The 17351-nt window shown below is 32.5% G+C and overlaps 1 protein-coding gene across 50 annotated transcripts in view; it reads right to left on the bottom strand.

The window, feature by feature from the left end:
• Positions 1 to 17351, bottom strand: part of LOC108645188 (putative GPI-anchored protein pfl2) — a 232587-nt gene that overhangs the window by 152569 nt on the left and 62667 nt on the right. For 33 of the 50 annotated variants that reach the window (XM_031905261.1, XM_031905242.1, XM_031905272.1 and 30 more), the window contains 11 exons: positions 15972 to 16025; positions 15010 to 15063; positions 14476 to 14529; positions 13475 to 13528; positions 12172 to 12225; positions 11347 to 11400; positions 9814 to 9867; positions 8852 to 8872; positions 8386 to 8418; positions 3370 to 3423; positions 2363 to 2416 (listed from right to left, as the gene is read on the bottom strand). In XM_031905261.1, coding sequence (XP_031761121.1) covers positions 2363 to 2416; positions 3370 to 3423; positions 8386 to 8418; positions 8852 to 8872; positions 9814 to 9867; positions 11347 to 11400; positions 12172 to 12225; positions 13475 to 13528; positions 14476 to 14529; positions 15010 to 15063; positions 15972 to 16025 — 540 coding nt within the window. Of the gene's footprint in view, positions 1 to 805; positions 860 to 2362; positions 2417 to 3369; positions 3424 to 3901; positions 3956 to 7560; positions 7615 to 8385; positions 8419 to 8851; positions 8873 to 9813; positions 9868 to 10347; positions 10402 to 11346; positions 11401 to 12171; positions 12226 to 13474; positions 13529 to 14475; positions 14530 to 15009; positions 15064 to 15971; positions 16026 to 17351 lie in introns of all 50 variants that reach the window. The other 17 variants (XM_031905238.1, XM_031905234.1, XM_031905237.1 and 14 more) reach the window with 17 other exon arrangements.

The raw sequence follows: 17351 nt of genomic DNA, 5'->3' as shown, positions 1-17351 counted from the left end.
ATCTGTCTTTAGAAAATTTACAATGTAAAACTTTAAGTTCTATCTGGGTCAAAAAATTGAATTAATGAAAACAAAATACTAATATTGATAAATAATCCTTTTAAGTGCTGATTTATCAAAATGCAAGTTGCCAATTTTTTTCACAATTCGAGAAAAAGTATGGCAAAAATATATTAAAAAAATTAACAAACCCCCAACAAGTTCAGTATTTATTACAGTAAAATGAGAACAAAGTCACCAGAAAACTCTGCAAGTAAAAGCTACTAAGTTTGTATAAAAGCCAAAGTTTGAATACTGATAAGCAAAATTTTTAGTCAGGCATGGATTTGCATTGAATTTCACCACGGGCAGGTTTTTTGCAAAATGGGAACAATAATTTGATGCACAAAAATTTTTTAACACGAGCAACAATTTTTTTTCCGTCATGTTTCCACATTTTGCTAATTTTTCACCATATGTTGAGTTTTTGTGAATTTTTCATCAATGCTAAATGGGACAGATTCACTCATCTCTACATTTGAGATTTTTAGCCATATTGAAAATAAACATAAAAATTTTATCCTCCCTGAAGTGTAATTTTCTTACTCTTTCAGCATTTATTGCACAAGTTTCTAAAATCCACTAATTGATTTGTAGTCATTTCAGCCCAGATTTTTTTTCCTTCAACTTTAGAGTTTTGATAGTGTGACAAGCTCATGGCTAATCTGTAGGGATTCCCCACAGTATCTTATTCCTAATTTTCCTATTTTCACTTCATATATTGCTCAAGTACAAAGAAGATGAAATATAAATATAAGGTTATTACCAGTGCCGGATGTCCCAGCTGTTGATGTAGCGCTTGTCACTGGAGCAGTGAGTGCTGAACAAAAAAGAAATATAAAATTATATATATTGCACAAGGACATATGTAGATTAACAATTAGAATATAGAAAAAGTGCTAAATGTTCCTTGAGTTGCATTTAAAGAGAATTATTGTATCTTTTTAAAGGAGAAGGAAAGGCAAAATCTAAGAAGCACACTATTAAATAGTACTACTATCGCTGTGTAAAATCGCTATATTCCTGGCTTGCCTAATGAAAGATTTACAGAGATACTCAAACTAGAACTAACATGCTTGTTTCAGTGAACGGCGCCACCATCTTATCCAGCGTGTCTGAATGGGCTGAAAAGCAGAAGCCGGCTCCCTGCTCCTGTCACAAAGTTTCTGCAACTCCACAAACCCCCCCATAAACAATCAGCGCTCACAGCACCAGCCGGAACCCCCCCTTCCCGCTCCTCCTGCTGCTGCTTGTGAGAGAACTCGGCAACACTGTCGCCATGGCAACTGGACGCTTCTCCTCTCTGCCTATGCGCTGCCTGTAGAAACGAGTCCTCAAGTCTTGGAAAAAGCGAGGCTTTATTTGAATCAGCGTTTTTTTTTCTCTGTTTGGCTTCTGATCTTCTTAACGGGTGAAGTATGGGGAGACTTAAGAGCACTATTGAGACAACCGAAGGTATGCCTGCAGATTGGGATTAACTCTTTATTAACCTTTCCTTCTCCTTTAACTTGTATCTGTCTTTAGAAAATTTACAATGTACCACAAGTTCTATCTGGGTCAAAAAATTGAATCAATGAAAACAAAATACTAATATTGATAAATAATCCTTTTAAGGGCTGATTTATCAAAATTCAAGTTGGCAATTTTTTTCACAATTCGAGAAAAAGGACGGCAAAAAATATATATACAAAAATATTCCGCAAACCCCAACAAATTCAGTATTTATTACAGTAAAATCAGCAAAAAGTCACCAGAAAATACTCTGCAAGTAAAAGCTAGTAAGTTTGTATAAAAGCCAGCATTTGAGTACTGATAAGCAAAATTTTTTATCAGGCTTGGATTTACATTGACTTTTGCCATGGGCAGGTATTTTTTTGGAAAATGGGCACAAAAATTTGATGCACAATTTTTTTTGACACGAGCAACAAATTTTTTTGTGTCATGTTTCCACATTTTTCAAACTTTTTCGCCATATGTTGAGTTTTTGTGAATTTTTCATCAATGCTAAATGGGACATATTCGCTCATCTCTACATTTGAGATTTTTAGCCATATTGAAAATAAACATAAAAATGTTATCCTCCCTGAAATGTAATTTTCTTACTCCTTCAGCATTTATTGCACAAGTTTCTAAAATCTACTAATTGATTTGTAGTCGTTTTAGCCCAGATATTTTTTACTTCAACTTTAGGGTTTTGATAGTGTGACATGCTCATGGCTAATCTGTAGGGATTCCCCACAGTATCTTATTCCTAATTTTCCTATTTTCACTTCATATATTGCTCAAGTACAAAGAAGTCGAAATATAACTATAAGGTTATTACCAGTGCCGGATGTCCCAGCTGTTGATGTAACGCTTGTCACTGGAGCAGTGAGTGCTGAACAAAAGAGAAAAATATAATTACATATATTGCACAAGGACATATGTAAATTAACAATTAGAATATATTAAAAGTGCTAAATGTTTCTTGAGTTGCATGTAAAGAGAATTATTGTATCTTTTTAACTTGTATCTGTCTTTAGAAAATTTACAATGTGCAACTTTAAGTTCTATCTGGGTCAAAAAAAAATTAATTAATTAGAATAAAATACTAATATTGATAAATAATCCTTTTAATGGCTGATTTATACAAATTTAAGTTGGTAATTCTTTTTCAAAATTCGAGAAAAAGTACGGCAAAAATATATAAACAAAAATATTTTACAAACCCCCAGCAAATTCAGTATTTATTACAGTAAAATCAGCAAAAAGTCACCAGAAAGCACTCTGCAAGTAAAAGCTAGTAAGTTTGTATAAAAGCCCATATTTGAGTACTGATAAGCAAAATGTTTCATCAGGCATGGATTTACATTGAATGTCCTCATAGGCAAGTATTTTTTAGAAAATAGGCACAAAAATTTGATGCACAAAATATTTTTTGACACGAGCAACAAATATTTTTGTGCGTCATGTTTCCACATTTGGCAAATTTTTCGCCATATGTTGAAATTTTGTGAATTTTTCATCAAAGCTAAATGGGACAGATTCGCTGATCTCTACATTTGAAGTTTTTAGCCATATTGAAAATAAACATGAAAATTTTATTCACTCTGAAGTGTAATTTTCTTACTCCTTCAGCATTTATTGCACAAATGTCTAAAATCCACTAATTAATTTCTAGTTGTTTGAGCCCAAATATTTTTTTACTTCAACTTTAGGGTTTTGATAGTGTGACATGCTCATGGCTAATCTGTAGGGATTCCCCACAGTATCTTAGTCCTAATTTTCCTATTTTTACTTCATATATTGCTCAAGTACAAAGAAGATAAAATATAACTATAAGGTTATTACCAGTGCTGGATGTCCCAGCTGTTGATGTAGCGCTTGTCACTGAAGCAGTGAGTGCTGAACAAAAAAGAAAAATATAATTACATATATTGCACAAGGACATATGTAAATTAACAATTAGAATATATTAAAAGGGGTATATATTTTTTGTGCATCATGTTTCCACATTTGCTAATTTTTTCCATATGTTTAATTTTTGTGACTTTTCATCAAAGCTAATTGGGACAGATTCGCTCATCTCTACATTTGAAATTTTTAGCTATTTTGAAAATAAACATGAAAATGTTATTCTCCCTGAAGTGCAATTTTGTTACTATTTCAGCTTTTATTGCACAAGTTTCTAAAATCCACTAATTGATTTGTAGTCGTTTGAGCCCAGATATTTTTTTACTTCAACTTTAGGGTTTTGATAGTGTGACATGCTCATGGCAAATCTGTAGGGATTCCCCACAGTATCCTATTCCTAATTTTCCTATTTTTACTTCATATATTGCTCAAGTACAAAGAAGATAAAATATAACTATAAGGTTATTACCAGTGCTGGATGTCCCAGCTGTTGATGTAGCGCTTGTCACTGGAGCAGTGAGTGCTGAACAAAAAAGAAAATTATAATTACATATATTGCACAAGGACATATGTAAATTAACAATTAGAATATATTAAAAGTTCTAAATGTTCCTTGAGTTGCATGTAAAGAGAATTATTGTATCTTTTTAACTTATATCTGTCTTTAGAGAATTTACAATGTACAACTTTAAGTTCTATCTGGGTCAAAAATTGAATCTGTCAGGGGTATTCTGTGGTGAGTGAGGAAAGGTAAGGCGAGTCCTTCAGGCAAGGGCTGTTATAAGATGGAGGAGGCGTGGACAGGACGTAGTGGGCGTAGACAAGATGAGACAGCAAGGGACGGAGTGGGTGTAGATCAGACGGGAACAGCAGGGGACGGAGCGGGCGTAGATCAGACGGGAACAGCAAGGGACGGAGCGGGCGTAGATCAGACGGGAACAGCAAGGGACGGAGCGGGCGTAGATCAGACAGGAACAGCAAGGGACGGAGCGGGCGTAGATCAGACAGGAACAGCAAGGGACGGAGCGGGCGTAGATCAGACAGGTACAGCAAGGAACGGAGCGGGCGTAGATCAGACGGGAACAGCAAGGGACAGAGTGAAACAAGGCAAGATCAGGCAGAACAGAACGGAGCAGACAAAGTCAAGAACAAGAGTGAAGACTGAGGAGAGGAATGAGGAACAAGGAGTGAAAAAAGAGCAAGACAATGGGCAAGGAAGCAAGAGAACAAGGCTAAGAAGAACAAAGAGAAGAAGTAGGACAAAGGAGCCAGAACAGGAACACCAGCTAGGGGCAGGCTACAGTGCTAAATGATTAATGTTCAGGCACTGATTGTGAGGAGGGCTGGGCTTATATAGGGCAGAGTCAGCCCTGATTGGCTGACCCCACCTAGCCAATAAGGCTGCTGAGGTAATGTAATGAAGCCCAGGACACTGGTGAAAGGGATTACATAGCAAACCCCTCTCATCAGCTGATCTCCTGGCTCAACAGTTAGGGAGAGCAGCCAAGAACCACCAGGTCCCGGGATCAGTCCCCAGCAGAGCCTTACAGAATCAATTAAAATAAAATACTAATATTGATAAATAACCCCTTAAGTGCTGATTTATCAAAATTCAGGTTTGCAATTTTTTTCACAATTTGAGAAAAAGTACGGCAAAAAAAGTATACAAAAATATTCCGCTACCCCCATCAAATTTAGTATTTATTACAGTAAAATCAGCAAAAATCACCAGAAAACACCCTGCAAGTAAAAGCTAGTAAGTTTGTATAAAAGCCCATATTTGAGTACTGATAAGCAAAATTTTTCATCAGGCATGGATTTTCATTGACTTTCGCCATGGCCAGGTTTTTTCGCAAAATGGGCACAAAAATTTGATGTCCAAATTTCTTTTTGACACGAGCAACATTTTTTTGTGTGTCATGTTTCACATTTTGCTAATTTTACGAGATATGTTGAATTTTTGTGAATTTTTCATCGAAACTAAATGCGGCAGATTCGCTGATCTCTACATTTGAAATGTTTAGCCATATTGAAAATAAACATGAAAAAGTTATTCTCCCTAAAGTGTAATTTTCTTACTCCTTCAGCATTTATTGCACAAATGTCTAAAAGCCACTAATTGATGTGTAGTTGTTTGAGCCCAGATATTTTTTTACTTCAACTTTAAGGTTTTGATAGTGTGACATGCTCATGGCAAATCTGTAGGGATTCCCCACAGTATATTATTCCTAATTTTCCTATTTTTACTTCATATATTGCTCAAGTACAAAGAAGATGAATCATAACTATAAGGTTATTACCAGTGCTGGATGTCCCAGCTGTTGATGTAGCGCTTGTCATTGGAGCAGTGAGTGCTGAACAAAGAAGAAAAATATAATTACATATATTGCACAAGGACATATGTAAATTAACAATTAGAATATATTAAAAGTGCTAAATGTTCCTTGAGTTGCATGTAAAGAGAATTATTGTATCTTTTTAACTTGTATCTGTCTTTAGAAAATTTACAATGTACAACTTTAAGTTCTATCTGGGTCAAAAAATTGAATTAATGAAAACAAAATACTAATATTGATAAATAATCCTTTTAAGTGCTGATTTATCAAAATGCAAGTTGGCAATGTTTTTCACAATTTGAGAAAAAGTACGGCAAAAAAATATATACAAAAATATTCCGCAAACCCCAACAAATATTTATTACAGTAAAATCAGCAAAAAGTCACCAGAAAACACTCTGCAAGTAAAAGCTACTAAGTTTGTATAAAAGCCAACATTTCAGTACTGATAAGCAAAATTTTTCGTCAGGCTTGGATTTCCATTGACTTTCGCCATGGGCAGGTATTTTTTTGGAAAATGGGCACAAAAATTTGATGCACAAAATTTTTTTTGAAACCAGCAAGAAATGTATTTGTACGTCATGTTACGACATGTTACAAATTTTTCGCCATATGTTGAAATTTTGTAAATTTTTCATCAAATCTAAATGGGACAGATTCGCTGATCTCTACATTTGAAATGTTTAGCCATATTTAAGATAAACATGAAAATTTTATTCACAAGTTTGTATAAATGCCCATACTTGATTACTGATGAGCAAAATTTTTCATCAGGCATGGATTTGTATTGACTTTCGCCATGGCCAGATTTTTTCGTAAAATGGGCACAAAAATTTGATGTACAAATTTTTCTTTGACACGAGCAACATTTTTGTGTGTGTCATGTTTCACATTTTGCTATGAGATATGTTGAATTTTTGTGAATTTTTTCATCGAAACTAAATGCGGCAGATTCGCTGATCTCTACATTTGAAATGTTTACCCATATTGAAAATAAACATGAAAAAGTTATTCACTCTGAAGTGTAATTTTCTTACTCCTTCAGCATTTATTGCACAAATGTCTAAAATTCACTAATTAATTTCTAGTTGTTTGAGCCCAAATATTTTTTTACTTCAACTTTATGGTTTTGATAGTGTGACATGCTCATGGCTAATCTGTACGGATTCCCCACAGTATCTTATTTTTAATTTTCCTATTTTTACTTCATATATTGCTCAAGTACAAAGAAAATAAAATATGTCTATAAGGTTATTACCAGTGCTGGATGTCCCAGCTATTGATGTAGCGCTTGTCACTGGAGCAGTGAGTGCTGAACAAAAAAGAAAAATCTAATTACATATATTGCACAAGGACATATGTAAATTAACAATTAGAATATATTAAAAGTGGTATATATTTTTTGTGCGTCATGTTTCCACATTTTGCTAATTTTTTCCATATGTTGAATTTTTGTGAATTTTTCATCAAAACTAAATGGGACAGATTCACTGATCTCTACATTTGAAATTTTTAGCTATTTTGAAAATAAACATGAAAATATTATTCTCCCTGAAGTGCAATTTTGTTACTATTTCAGCATTTATTGCACAAGTTTCTAAAATCCACTAATTGATTTGTAGTCGTTTGAGCCCAGATATTTTTTTACTTCAACTTTAGGGTTTTCATAGTGTGACATGCTCATGGCTAATCTGTAGGGATTCCCCACAGTATCTTATTCCTAATTTTCCTATTTTTACTTCATATATTGCTCAAGTACAATAAAGTTGAAATATAACTATAAGGTTATTACCAGTGCTGGATGTCCCAGCTATTGATGTAGCGCTTGTCACTGGAGCATTGAGTGCTGAACAAAAAAGAAAAATATAATTATATATATATTGCACAAGGACATATGTAAATTAACAATTAGAATATATTAAAAGTTCTAAATGTTCCTTGAGTTGCATGTAAAGAGAATTATTGTATCTTTTTAACTTGTATCTGTCTTTAGAGAATTTACAATGTACAACTTTAAGTTCTATCTGGGTCAAAAATTGAATTAATTAAAATAAAATACTAATATTGATAAATAACCCCTTAAGGGCTGATTTATCAAAATTCAAGTTGGCAATTTTTTCACAATTCGAGAAAAATTACAGCAAAAAATATATACAAAAATATTCCGCAAACCCCCAACAAATTCAGTATTTATTATAGTAAAATCAGCAAAAAGTCACCAGAAAACACTCTGCAAGTAAAAGCTAGTAAGTTTGTATAAAAGCCAACATTTGAGTACTGAATGAATTTTTCATCAAAGCTAAATGGGACAGATTCGCTGATCTTTACATTTGAAATTTTTGCCATATTGAAAATAAACATGAAAATGTTATTCTCTCTGAAGTGTAATTTTCTTACTCCTTCAGCTTTTATTGCACAAATTTCTAAAATCCACTAATTGGTTTTTAGTCGTTTGAGCCCAGATATTTTTTTTACTTCAACTTTAGGGTTTTGATAGTGTGACATGCTCATGGCTAATCTGTAGGGATTCCCCACAGTATCTTAGTCCTAATTTTCCTATTTTTACTTCATGTATTGCTCAAGTACAAAGAAGATGAAATAACTATAAGGTTTTTACAAGTGCTGGATGTCCCAGCTATTGATATAGCGCTTGTCACTAGGGATGTAGCGAACATCGCCAAAAATGTTCACGGACCCGTTCGCGGACTTTCGGCAAACTCGCGAATATTCGCGAACTTTGCGAACCCCATAGACTTCAATGGGAAGGCGAACTTTAAAACCTAGAAAAGCCATTTCTGGCCAGAAAACTGATTTTAAAGTTGTTTAAAGGGTGCCACGACCTGGACAGTGGCATGCAGGAGGGGGATCAAGCAAAAATTTCTCTGAAAAATACTTTGTAAAAAAAACGCCAAAAAATAACGCAAAATAAAACGCCAAAAAATAATGCCAAAAAAAACCCGCCAAAATAAACGCGGCAAACCCAAAATGGCGAACATCGCCGAAAGTTCGCGAATTTGTGGACTTGCGAACACTCGATGTTCGCGCGAATTAGTTCGCCGGCGAACAGTTCGCTACATCTCTACTTGTCACTGGAGCATTGAGTGCTGAACAAAAAAGAAAAATATAATTATATATATTGCACAAGGACATATGTAAATTAACAATTAGAATATATTAAAAGTGCTAAATGTTCCTTGAGTTGCATGTAAAGAGAATTATTGTTTATTTTTAACTTGTATTTGTCTTTAGAAAATTTACAATGTACAACTTAAGTTCTATCTGGGTCAAAAAATTGAATTAATGAAAACAAAATACTAATATTGATAAATAACCCCTTAAGTGCTGATTTATCAAAATTCAGGTTTGCAATTTTTTTCACAATTCGAGAAAAAGTACGGCAAAAAAAGTATACAAAAATATTTCGCTACCCCCATCAAATTTAGTATTTATTACAGTAAAATCAGCAAAAATCACCAGAAAACACTCTGCAAGTAAAAGCTAGTAAGTTTGTATAAATGCCCATATTTGAGTACTGATAAGCAAAATTTTTCATCAGGCATGGATTTGCATTGACTTTCGCCATGGCCAGATTTTGTCGTAAAATGGGCACAAAAATTTGATGTACAAATTTTTCTTTGACACGAGCAACATTTTTGTGTGTGTCATGTTTCACAGTTTGCTAATTTTACGAGATATGTTGAATTTTTGTGAATTTTTCATCGAAACTAAATGCGGCAGATTCGCTGATCTCTACATTTGAAATGTTTAGCCATATTGAAAATAAACATGAAAAAGTTATTCTCCCTAAAGTGTAATTTTCTTACTCCTTCAGCATTTATTGCACAAATGTCTAAAATTCACTAATTAATTTCTAATTGTTTGAGCCCAAATATTTTTTTACTTCAACTTTAGGGTTTTGATAGTGTGACATGCTCATGGCTAATCTGTAGGGATTCCCCACAGTATATTATTCCTAATTTTCCTATTTTTACTTCATATATTGCTCAAGTACAAAGAAGATAAAATTTGTCTATAAGGTTATTACCAGTGCTGGATGTCCCAGCTGTTGATGTAGCACTTGTCACTGAAGCAGTGAGTGCTGAACAAAAAAGAAAAATATAATTACATAAATTGCTCAAGGACATATGTAAATTAACAATTAGAATATATTTAAAGTGGTATATATTTTTTGTGCGTCATGTTTCCACATCTTGCTAATTTTTTCCATATGTTGAATTTTTGTGAATTTTTCATCAAAGCTAAATGGGACAGATTCGCTCATCTCTACATTTGAAATGTTTAGCTATTTTGAAAAGAAACATGAAAATGTTATTCTCCCTGAAGTGCAATTTTGTTACTATTTCAGCATTTATTGCACAAGTTTCTAAAATCCACTAATTGATTTGTAGTCGTTTGAGCCCAGATATTTTTTTACTTCAACTTTAGGGTTTTGATAGTGTGACATGCTCATGGCTAATCTGTAGGGATTCCCCACAGTATCTTATTCCTAATTTTCCTACTTTCACTTCATATATTGCTCAAGTACAATAAAGATGAAATATAACTATAAGGTTTTTACCAGTGCTGGATGTCCCAGTTATTGATGTAGCGCTTGTCACTGGAGCATTGAGTGCTGAACAAAAAAAAAATTTATTACATATATTGCACAAGGACATATGTAAATTCACAATTACAGTATATTTAAAGTGCGAAATGTTCCATGAGTTGCATGTAAAGAGAATTATTGTAGCTTTTTAACTTGTATTTGTCTTTAGAAAATTTACAATGTACAACTTTAAGTTCTATCTGGGTCGAAAAATTGAATTAATGAAAACAAAATACTAATATTGATAAATAATCCTTTTAAGAGCTGATTTATCAAAGTTCAAGTTGGCAATTTTTTTCACAATTCGAGAAAAAGTATGGCGAAAAAATGTATACAACAATATTCTGCAAACCCCAACAAATTCAGTATTTATTACAGTAAAATCAGCAAAAAGTCACCAGAAAGCACTCTGCAAGTAAAAGCTAGTAAGTTTGTATAAAAGCCCATATTTGAGTACTGATAAGCAAAATGTTTCATCAGGCTTGGATTTACATTGAATTTTGCCATGGGCAGGTATTTTTTTGGAAAATGGGCACAAAAATTTGATGCACAAAATTTTTTTTGATACCAGCAAAAAAAATTTTTGTGCGTCGTTTCCACATTTTGCAAATTTTTCGCCATATGTTGAAATTTTGTGAATTTTTCATCAAAGCTAAATGGGACAGATTCGCTCATCTCTACATTTGAAATTTTTAGCTATTTTGAAAATAAACATGAAAATGTTATTCTCCCTAAAGTGCAATTTTGTTACTATTTCAGCATTTATTGCACAAGTTTCTAAAATCCACTAATTGATTTGTAGTCGTTTGAGCCCAGATATTTTTTTACTTCAACTTTAGGGTTTTCATAGTGTGACATGCTCATGGCTAATCTGTAGGGATTCCCCACAGTATCTTATTCCTAATTTTCCTATTTTTACTTCATATATTGCTCAAGTACAATAAAGATGAAATATAACTATAAGGTTATTACCAGTGCTGGATGTCCCAGCTATTGATGTAGCGCTTGTCACTGAAGCAGTGAGTGCTGAACAAAAAAGAAAATTATAATTACATATATTGCACAAGGACATATGTAAATTAACAATTAGAATATATTAAAAGTTCTAAATGTTCCTTGAGTTGCATGTAAAGAGAATTATTGTATGTTTTTAACTTATATCTGTCTTTAGAGACTTTACAATGTACAACTTTAAGTTCTATCTGGGTCAAAAATTGAATCAATTAAAATAAAATACTAATATTGATAAATAACCCCTTAAGGGCTGATTTATCAAAATTCAAGTTGGCAATTTTTTCACAATTCGAGAAAAAGTACAGCATAAAATATATACAAAAATATTCCGCAAACCCCCAACAAATTCAGTATTTATTATAGTAAAATCAGCAAAAAGTCACCAGAAAACACTCTGCAAGTAAAAGCTAGTAAGTTTGTATAAAAGCCAACATTTGTGTACTGAATGAATTTTTCATCAAAGCTAAATGGGACAGATTCGCTGATCTCTACATTTGAAATTTTTAGCCATATTGAAAATAAACATGAAAATGTTATTCTCTCTGAAGTGTAATTTTCTTACTCTTTTAGCTTTTATTGCACAAATTTCTAAAATCCACTAATTGGTTTTTAGTCGTTTGAGCCCAGATTTTTTTTTACTTCAACTTTAGGGTTTTGATAGTGTGACATGCTCATGGCTAATCTGTAGGGATTCCCCACAGTATCTTAGTCCTAATTTTCCTATTTTTACTTTATGTATTGCTCAAGTACAAAGAAGTTGAAATATAACTATAAGGTTTTTACCAGTGCTGGATGTCCCAGCTATTGATGTAGCGCTTGTCACTGGAGCAGTGAGTGCTGAACAAAAAATAAAAATATAATTATATATATATTGCACAAGGACATATGTAAATTAACAATTAGAATATATTAAAAGTGCTAAATGTTCCTTGAGTTGCATGTAAAGAGAATTATTGTTTATTTTTAACTTGTATCTGTCTTTAGAAAATTTACAATGTACAACTTAAGTTCTATCTGGGTCAAAAAATTGAATTAATGAAAACAAAATACTAATATTGATAAATAACCCCTTAAGTGCTGATTTATCAAAATTCAGGTTTGCAATTTTTTTCACAATTCGAGAAAAAGTACGGCAAAAAAAGTATACAAAAATATTCCGCTACCCCCATCAAATTTAGTATTTATTACAGTAAAATCAGCAAAAATCACCAGAAAACACTCTGCAAGTAAAAGCTAGTAAGTTTGTATAAAAGCCAACATTTCAGTACTGATAAGCAAAATTTTTCGTCAGGCTTGGATTTCCATTGACTTTCGCCATGGGCAGGTATTTTTTTGGAAAATGGGCACAAAAATTTGATGCACAAAATTTTTTTTGAAACCAGCAAGAAATGTATTTGTGCGTCATGTTACGACATGTTACAAATTTTTCGCCATATGTTGAAATTTTGTGAATTTTTCATCAAATCTAAATGGGACAGATTCGCTGATCTCTACATTTGAAATGTTTAGCCATATTTAAGATAAACATGAAAATTTTATTCACAAGTTTGTATAAATGCCCATACTTGATTACTGATAAGCAAAATTTTTCATCAGGCAAGAATTTGTATTGACTTTCGCCATGGCCAGATTTTTTCGTAAAATGGGTACAAAAATTTGATGAACAAATTTTTCTTTGACACGAGCAACATTTTTGTGTGTATCATGTTTCACATTTTGCTAATTTTACGAGATATGTTGAATTTTTGTGAATTTTTTAATCGAAACTAAATGCGGCAGATTCGCTGATCTCTACATTTGAAATGTTTAGCCATATTGAAAATAAACATGAAAAAGTTATTCACTCTGAAGTGTAATTTTCTTACTCCTTCAGCATTTATTGCACAAATGTCTAAAATTCACTAATTAATTTCTAGTTGTTTGAGCCCAAATATTTTTTTACTTCAACTTTAGGGTTTTGATAGTGTGACATGCTCATGGCTAATCTGTAGGGATTCCCCACAGTATCTTATTCCTAATTTTCCTATTTTTACTTCATATATTGCTCAAGTACAAAGAAGATAAAATATGTCTATAAAGTTATTACCAGTGCTGGATGTCCCAGCTGTTGATGTAGCGCTTGTCACTGGAGCATTGAGTGCTGAACAAAAAAGAAAATTATAATTACATATATTGCACAAGGACATATGTAAATTAACAATTAGAATATATTAAAAGTTCTAAATGTTCCTTGAGTTGCATGTAAAGAGAATTATTGTATCTTTTTAACTTATATCTGTCTTTAGAGAATTTACAATGTACAACTTTAAGTTCTATCTGGGTCAAAAATTGAATCAATTAAAATAAAATACTAATATTGATAAATAACCCCTTAAGGGCTGATTTATCAAAATTCAAGTTGGCAATTTTTTCACAATTCGAGAAAAAGTACAGCAAAAAATATAAACAAAAATATTCCGCAAACCCCCAACAAATTCAGTATTTATTATAGTAAAATCAGCAAAATGTCACCAGAAAACACTCTGCAAGTAAAAGCTAGTAAGTTTGTATAAAAGCCAACATTTCAGTACTGATAAGCAAAATTTTTCATCAGGCTTGGATTTACATTGAATTTCGCCATGGGCAGGTATTTTTTTGGAAAATGGGCACAAAAATTTGATGCACAAAATTTTTTTTGATACCAGCAAGAAATGTATTTGTGCGTCATGTTTCCACATGTTACAAATTTTTCACCATATGTTGAAATTTTGTGAATTTTTCATCAAATCTAAATGGGACAGATTCGCTGATCTCTACATTTGAAATGTTTAGCCATATTTAAGATAAACATTAAAATTTTATTCACTCTGAAGTGTAATTTATTTACTCCTTCAGCATTTATTGCACAAATGTCTAAAATCCACTAATTAATTTCTAGTTGTTTGAGCCCAAATATTTTGTTACTTCAACTTTAGGGTTTTTATAATGTGACATGCTCATGGCTAATCTGTAGGGATTCCCCACAGTATCTTATTCCTAATTTTCCTATTTTTACTTCATATATTGCTCAAGTACAAAGAAGATAAAATATGTCTATAAAGTTAATACCAGTGCTGGATGTCCCAGCTATTGATGTAGCGCTTGTCACTGGAGCAGTGAGTGCTGAACAAAAAAGAAAAATATAATTACATATAATGCACAAGGACATATGTAAATTAACAATTAGAATATATTAAAAGTGGTATATATTTTTTGTGCGTCATGTTTCCACATTTTGCTAATTTTTTCCATATGTTTAATTTTTGTGAATTTTTCATCAAAGCTAAATGGGACAGATTCGCTCATCTCTACATTTGAAATTTTTAGCTATTTTGAAAATAAACATGAAAATGTTATTCTCCCTAAAGTGCAATTTTGTTACTATTTCAGCATTTATTGCACAAGTTTCTAAAATCCACTAATTGATTTGTAGTCGTTTGAGCCCAGATATTTTTTTACTTCAACTTTAGGGTTTTCATAGTGTGACATGCTCATGGCTAATCTGTAGGGATTCCCCACAGTATATTATTCCTAATTTTCCTATTTTTACTTCATAATTTGCTCAAGTACAATAAAGATGAAATATAACTATAAGGTTATTACCAGTGCTGGATGTCCCAGCTGTTGATGTAGCGCTTGTCACTGGAGCATTGAGTGCTAAATAAAAAAAAATAAATTATTACATATATTGCACAAGGACATATGTAAATTAACAATTAGAATATATTTAAAGTGCTAAATGTTCCTTGAGTTGCATGTAAAGAGAATTATTGTATCTTTTTAACTTGTATCTGTCTTTAGAAAATTTACAATGTACAACTTTAAGTTCTATCTGGGTCAAAAAATGTAATTGATGAAAACAAAATACTAATATTGATAAATAATCCTTTTAAGGGCTGATTTATCAAAATGCAAGTTGGCAATTTTTTTCACAATTTGAGAGAAAGTCTGGCAAAAAAATATATACAAAAATATTCCGCAAACCCCAACAAATATTTATTACAGTAAAATCAGCAAAAAGTCACCAGAAAACACTCTGCAAGTAAAAGCTAGTAAGTTTGTATAAAAGCCAACATTTCAGTACTGATAAGCAAAATTTTTCGTCAGGCTTGGATTTACATTGAATTTCGCCATGGGCAGGCATTTTTTTGGAAAATGGGCACAAAAATTTGATGCACAAAAATTTTTTTGATACCAGCAAGAAATTTATTTGTGCGTCATGTTTCCACATGTTACAAATTTTTCACCATATGTTGAAATTTTGTGAATTTTTCATCAAATCTAAATGGGACAGATTCGCTGATCTCTACATTTGAAATGTTTAGCCATATTTAAGATAAACATGAAAATTTTATTCACTCTGAAGTGTCTAAAATCCACTACTTAATTTCTAGTTGTTTGAGCCCAAATATTTTTTTACTTCAACTTTAGGGTTTTGATAGTGTGACATGCTCATGGCTAATCTGTAGGGATTCCCCCACAGTATCTTATTCCTAATTTTCCTATTTTTACTTCATATATTGCTCAAGTAGAAAGAAGATAAAATATGTCTATAAGGTTATTACCAGTGCTGGATGTCCCAGCTATTGATGAAGCGCTTGTCACTGGAGCAGTGAGTGCTGAACAAAAAAGAAAAATATAATTACATATAATGCACAAGGACATATGTAAATTAACAATTAGAATATATTAAAAGTGGTATATATTTTTTGTGCGTCATGTTTCCACATTTTGCTAATTTTTTCCATATGTTGAATTTTTGTGAAGTTTTCATCAAAGCTAAATGGGACAGATTCGCTCATCTCTACATTTGAAATTTTTAGCTATTTTGAAAATAAACATGAAAATGTTTTTCTCCGTGAAGTGCAATTTTGTTACTATTTCAGCATTTATTGCACAAGTTTCTAAAATCCACTAATTGATTTGTAGTCATTTGAGCCCAGATATTTTTTTACTTCAACTTTAGGGTTTTGATAGTGTGACATGCTCATGGCTAATCTGTAGGGATTCCCGCGGCTATTATTTCGTCGCCCGCAGCTATTCTTTTGTCGCACGGCTATTGTTTCGTCGCGCGCGGCTCTTGTTTCATCGCGCGGCTTTTGTTTCATCGCGCGGCTCTTGTTTCGTCGCTCGCGGCTATTATTTTGTCGCGCGCTATTGTTTTGACAATTTTTGGACATGCGGCGAATTTTTCGGCGGCGAAATTTTTCATCCGTTTCGCGAAACAATCCGCCAATGGCGAAAAGTGGAAATTCGCCGCAAATCCATCCCTGGCGAAACTTTTCGCCCATCACTATATATTGCACAAGGACATATGTAAATTAACAATTAGAATATATTTAAAGTGCTAAATGTTCCTTGAGTTGCATGTAAAGAGAATTATTGTAGCTGTTTAACTTGTATTTGTCTTTAGAAAATTTACAATGTACAACTTTAAGTTCTATCTGGGTCAAAAAACTGAATTAATGAAAACAAAATACTAATATTGATAAATAATCCTTTTAAGAGCTGATTTATCAAAGTTCAAGTTGGCAATTTTTTTCACAATTCGAGAAAAAGTATGGCGAAATAATGTATACAAAAATATTCTGCAAACCCCAACAAATTCAGTATTTATTACAGTAAAATCAGCAAAAAGTCACCAGAAAGCACTCTGCAAGTAAAAGCTAGTAAGTTTGTATAAAAGCCCATATTTGAGTACTGATAAGCAAAATGTTTCATCAGGCATGGATTTACATTGAATTTCGCCATGGGCAGGTATTTTTTTTGAAAATGGGCACAAAAATTTGATACACAAAATTTTTTTTGATACCAGCAAGAAATTTTTTTGTGCGTCGTTTCAACATTTTGCAAATTTTTAACCATATGTTGAAATTTTGTGAATTTTTCATTAAAGCTAAATGGGACAGATTCGCTGATCTCTACATTTGAAATTTTTAGCCATA

This window comes from Xenopus tropicalis, chromosome 7, assembly GCF_000004195.4.
Source record: "Xenopus tropicalis strain Nigerian chromosome 7, UCB_Xtro_10.0, whole genome shotgun sequence".
Classification (NCBI taxonomy): Eukaryota; Metazoa; Chordata; class Amphibia; order Anura; family Pipidae; genus Xenopus; species Xenopus tropicalis.
Note: the sequence above shows the minus strand (reverse complement) of the source record. Positions and strands in the feature narration are given on the sequence as shown.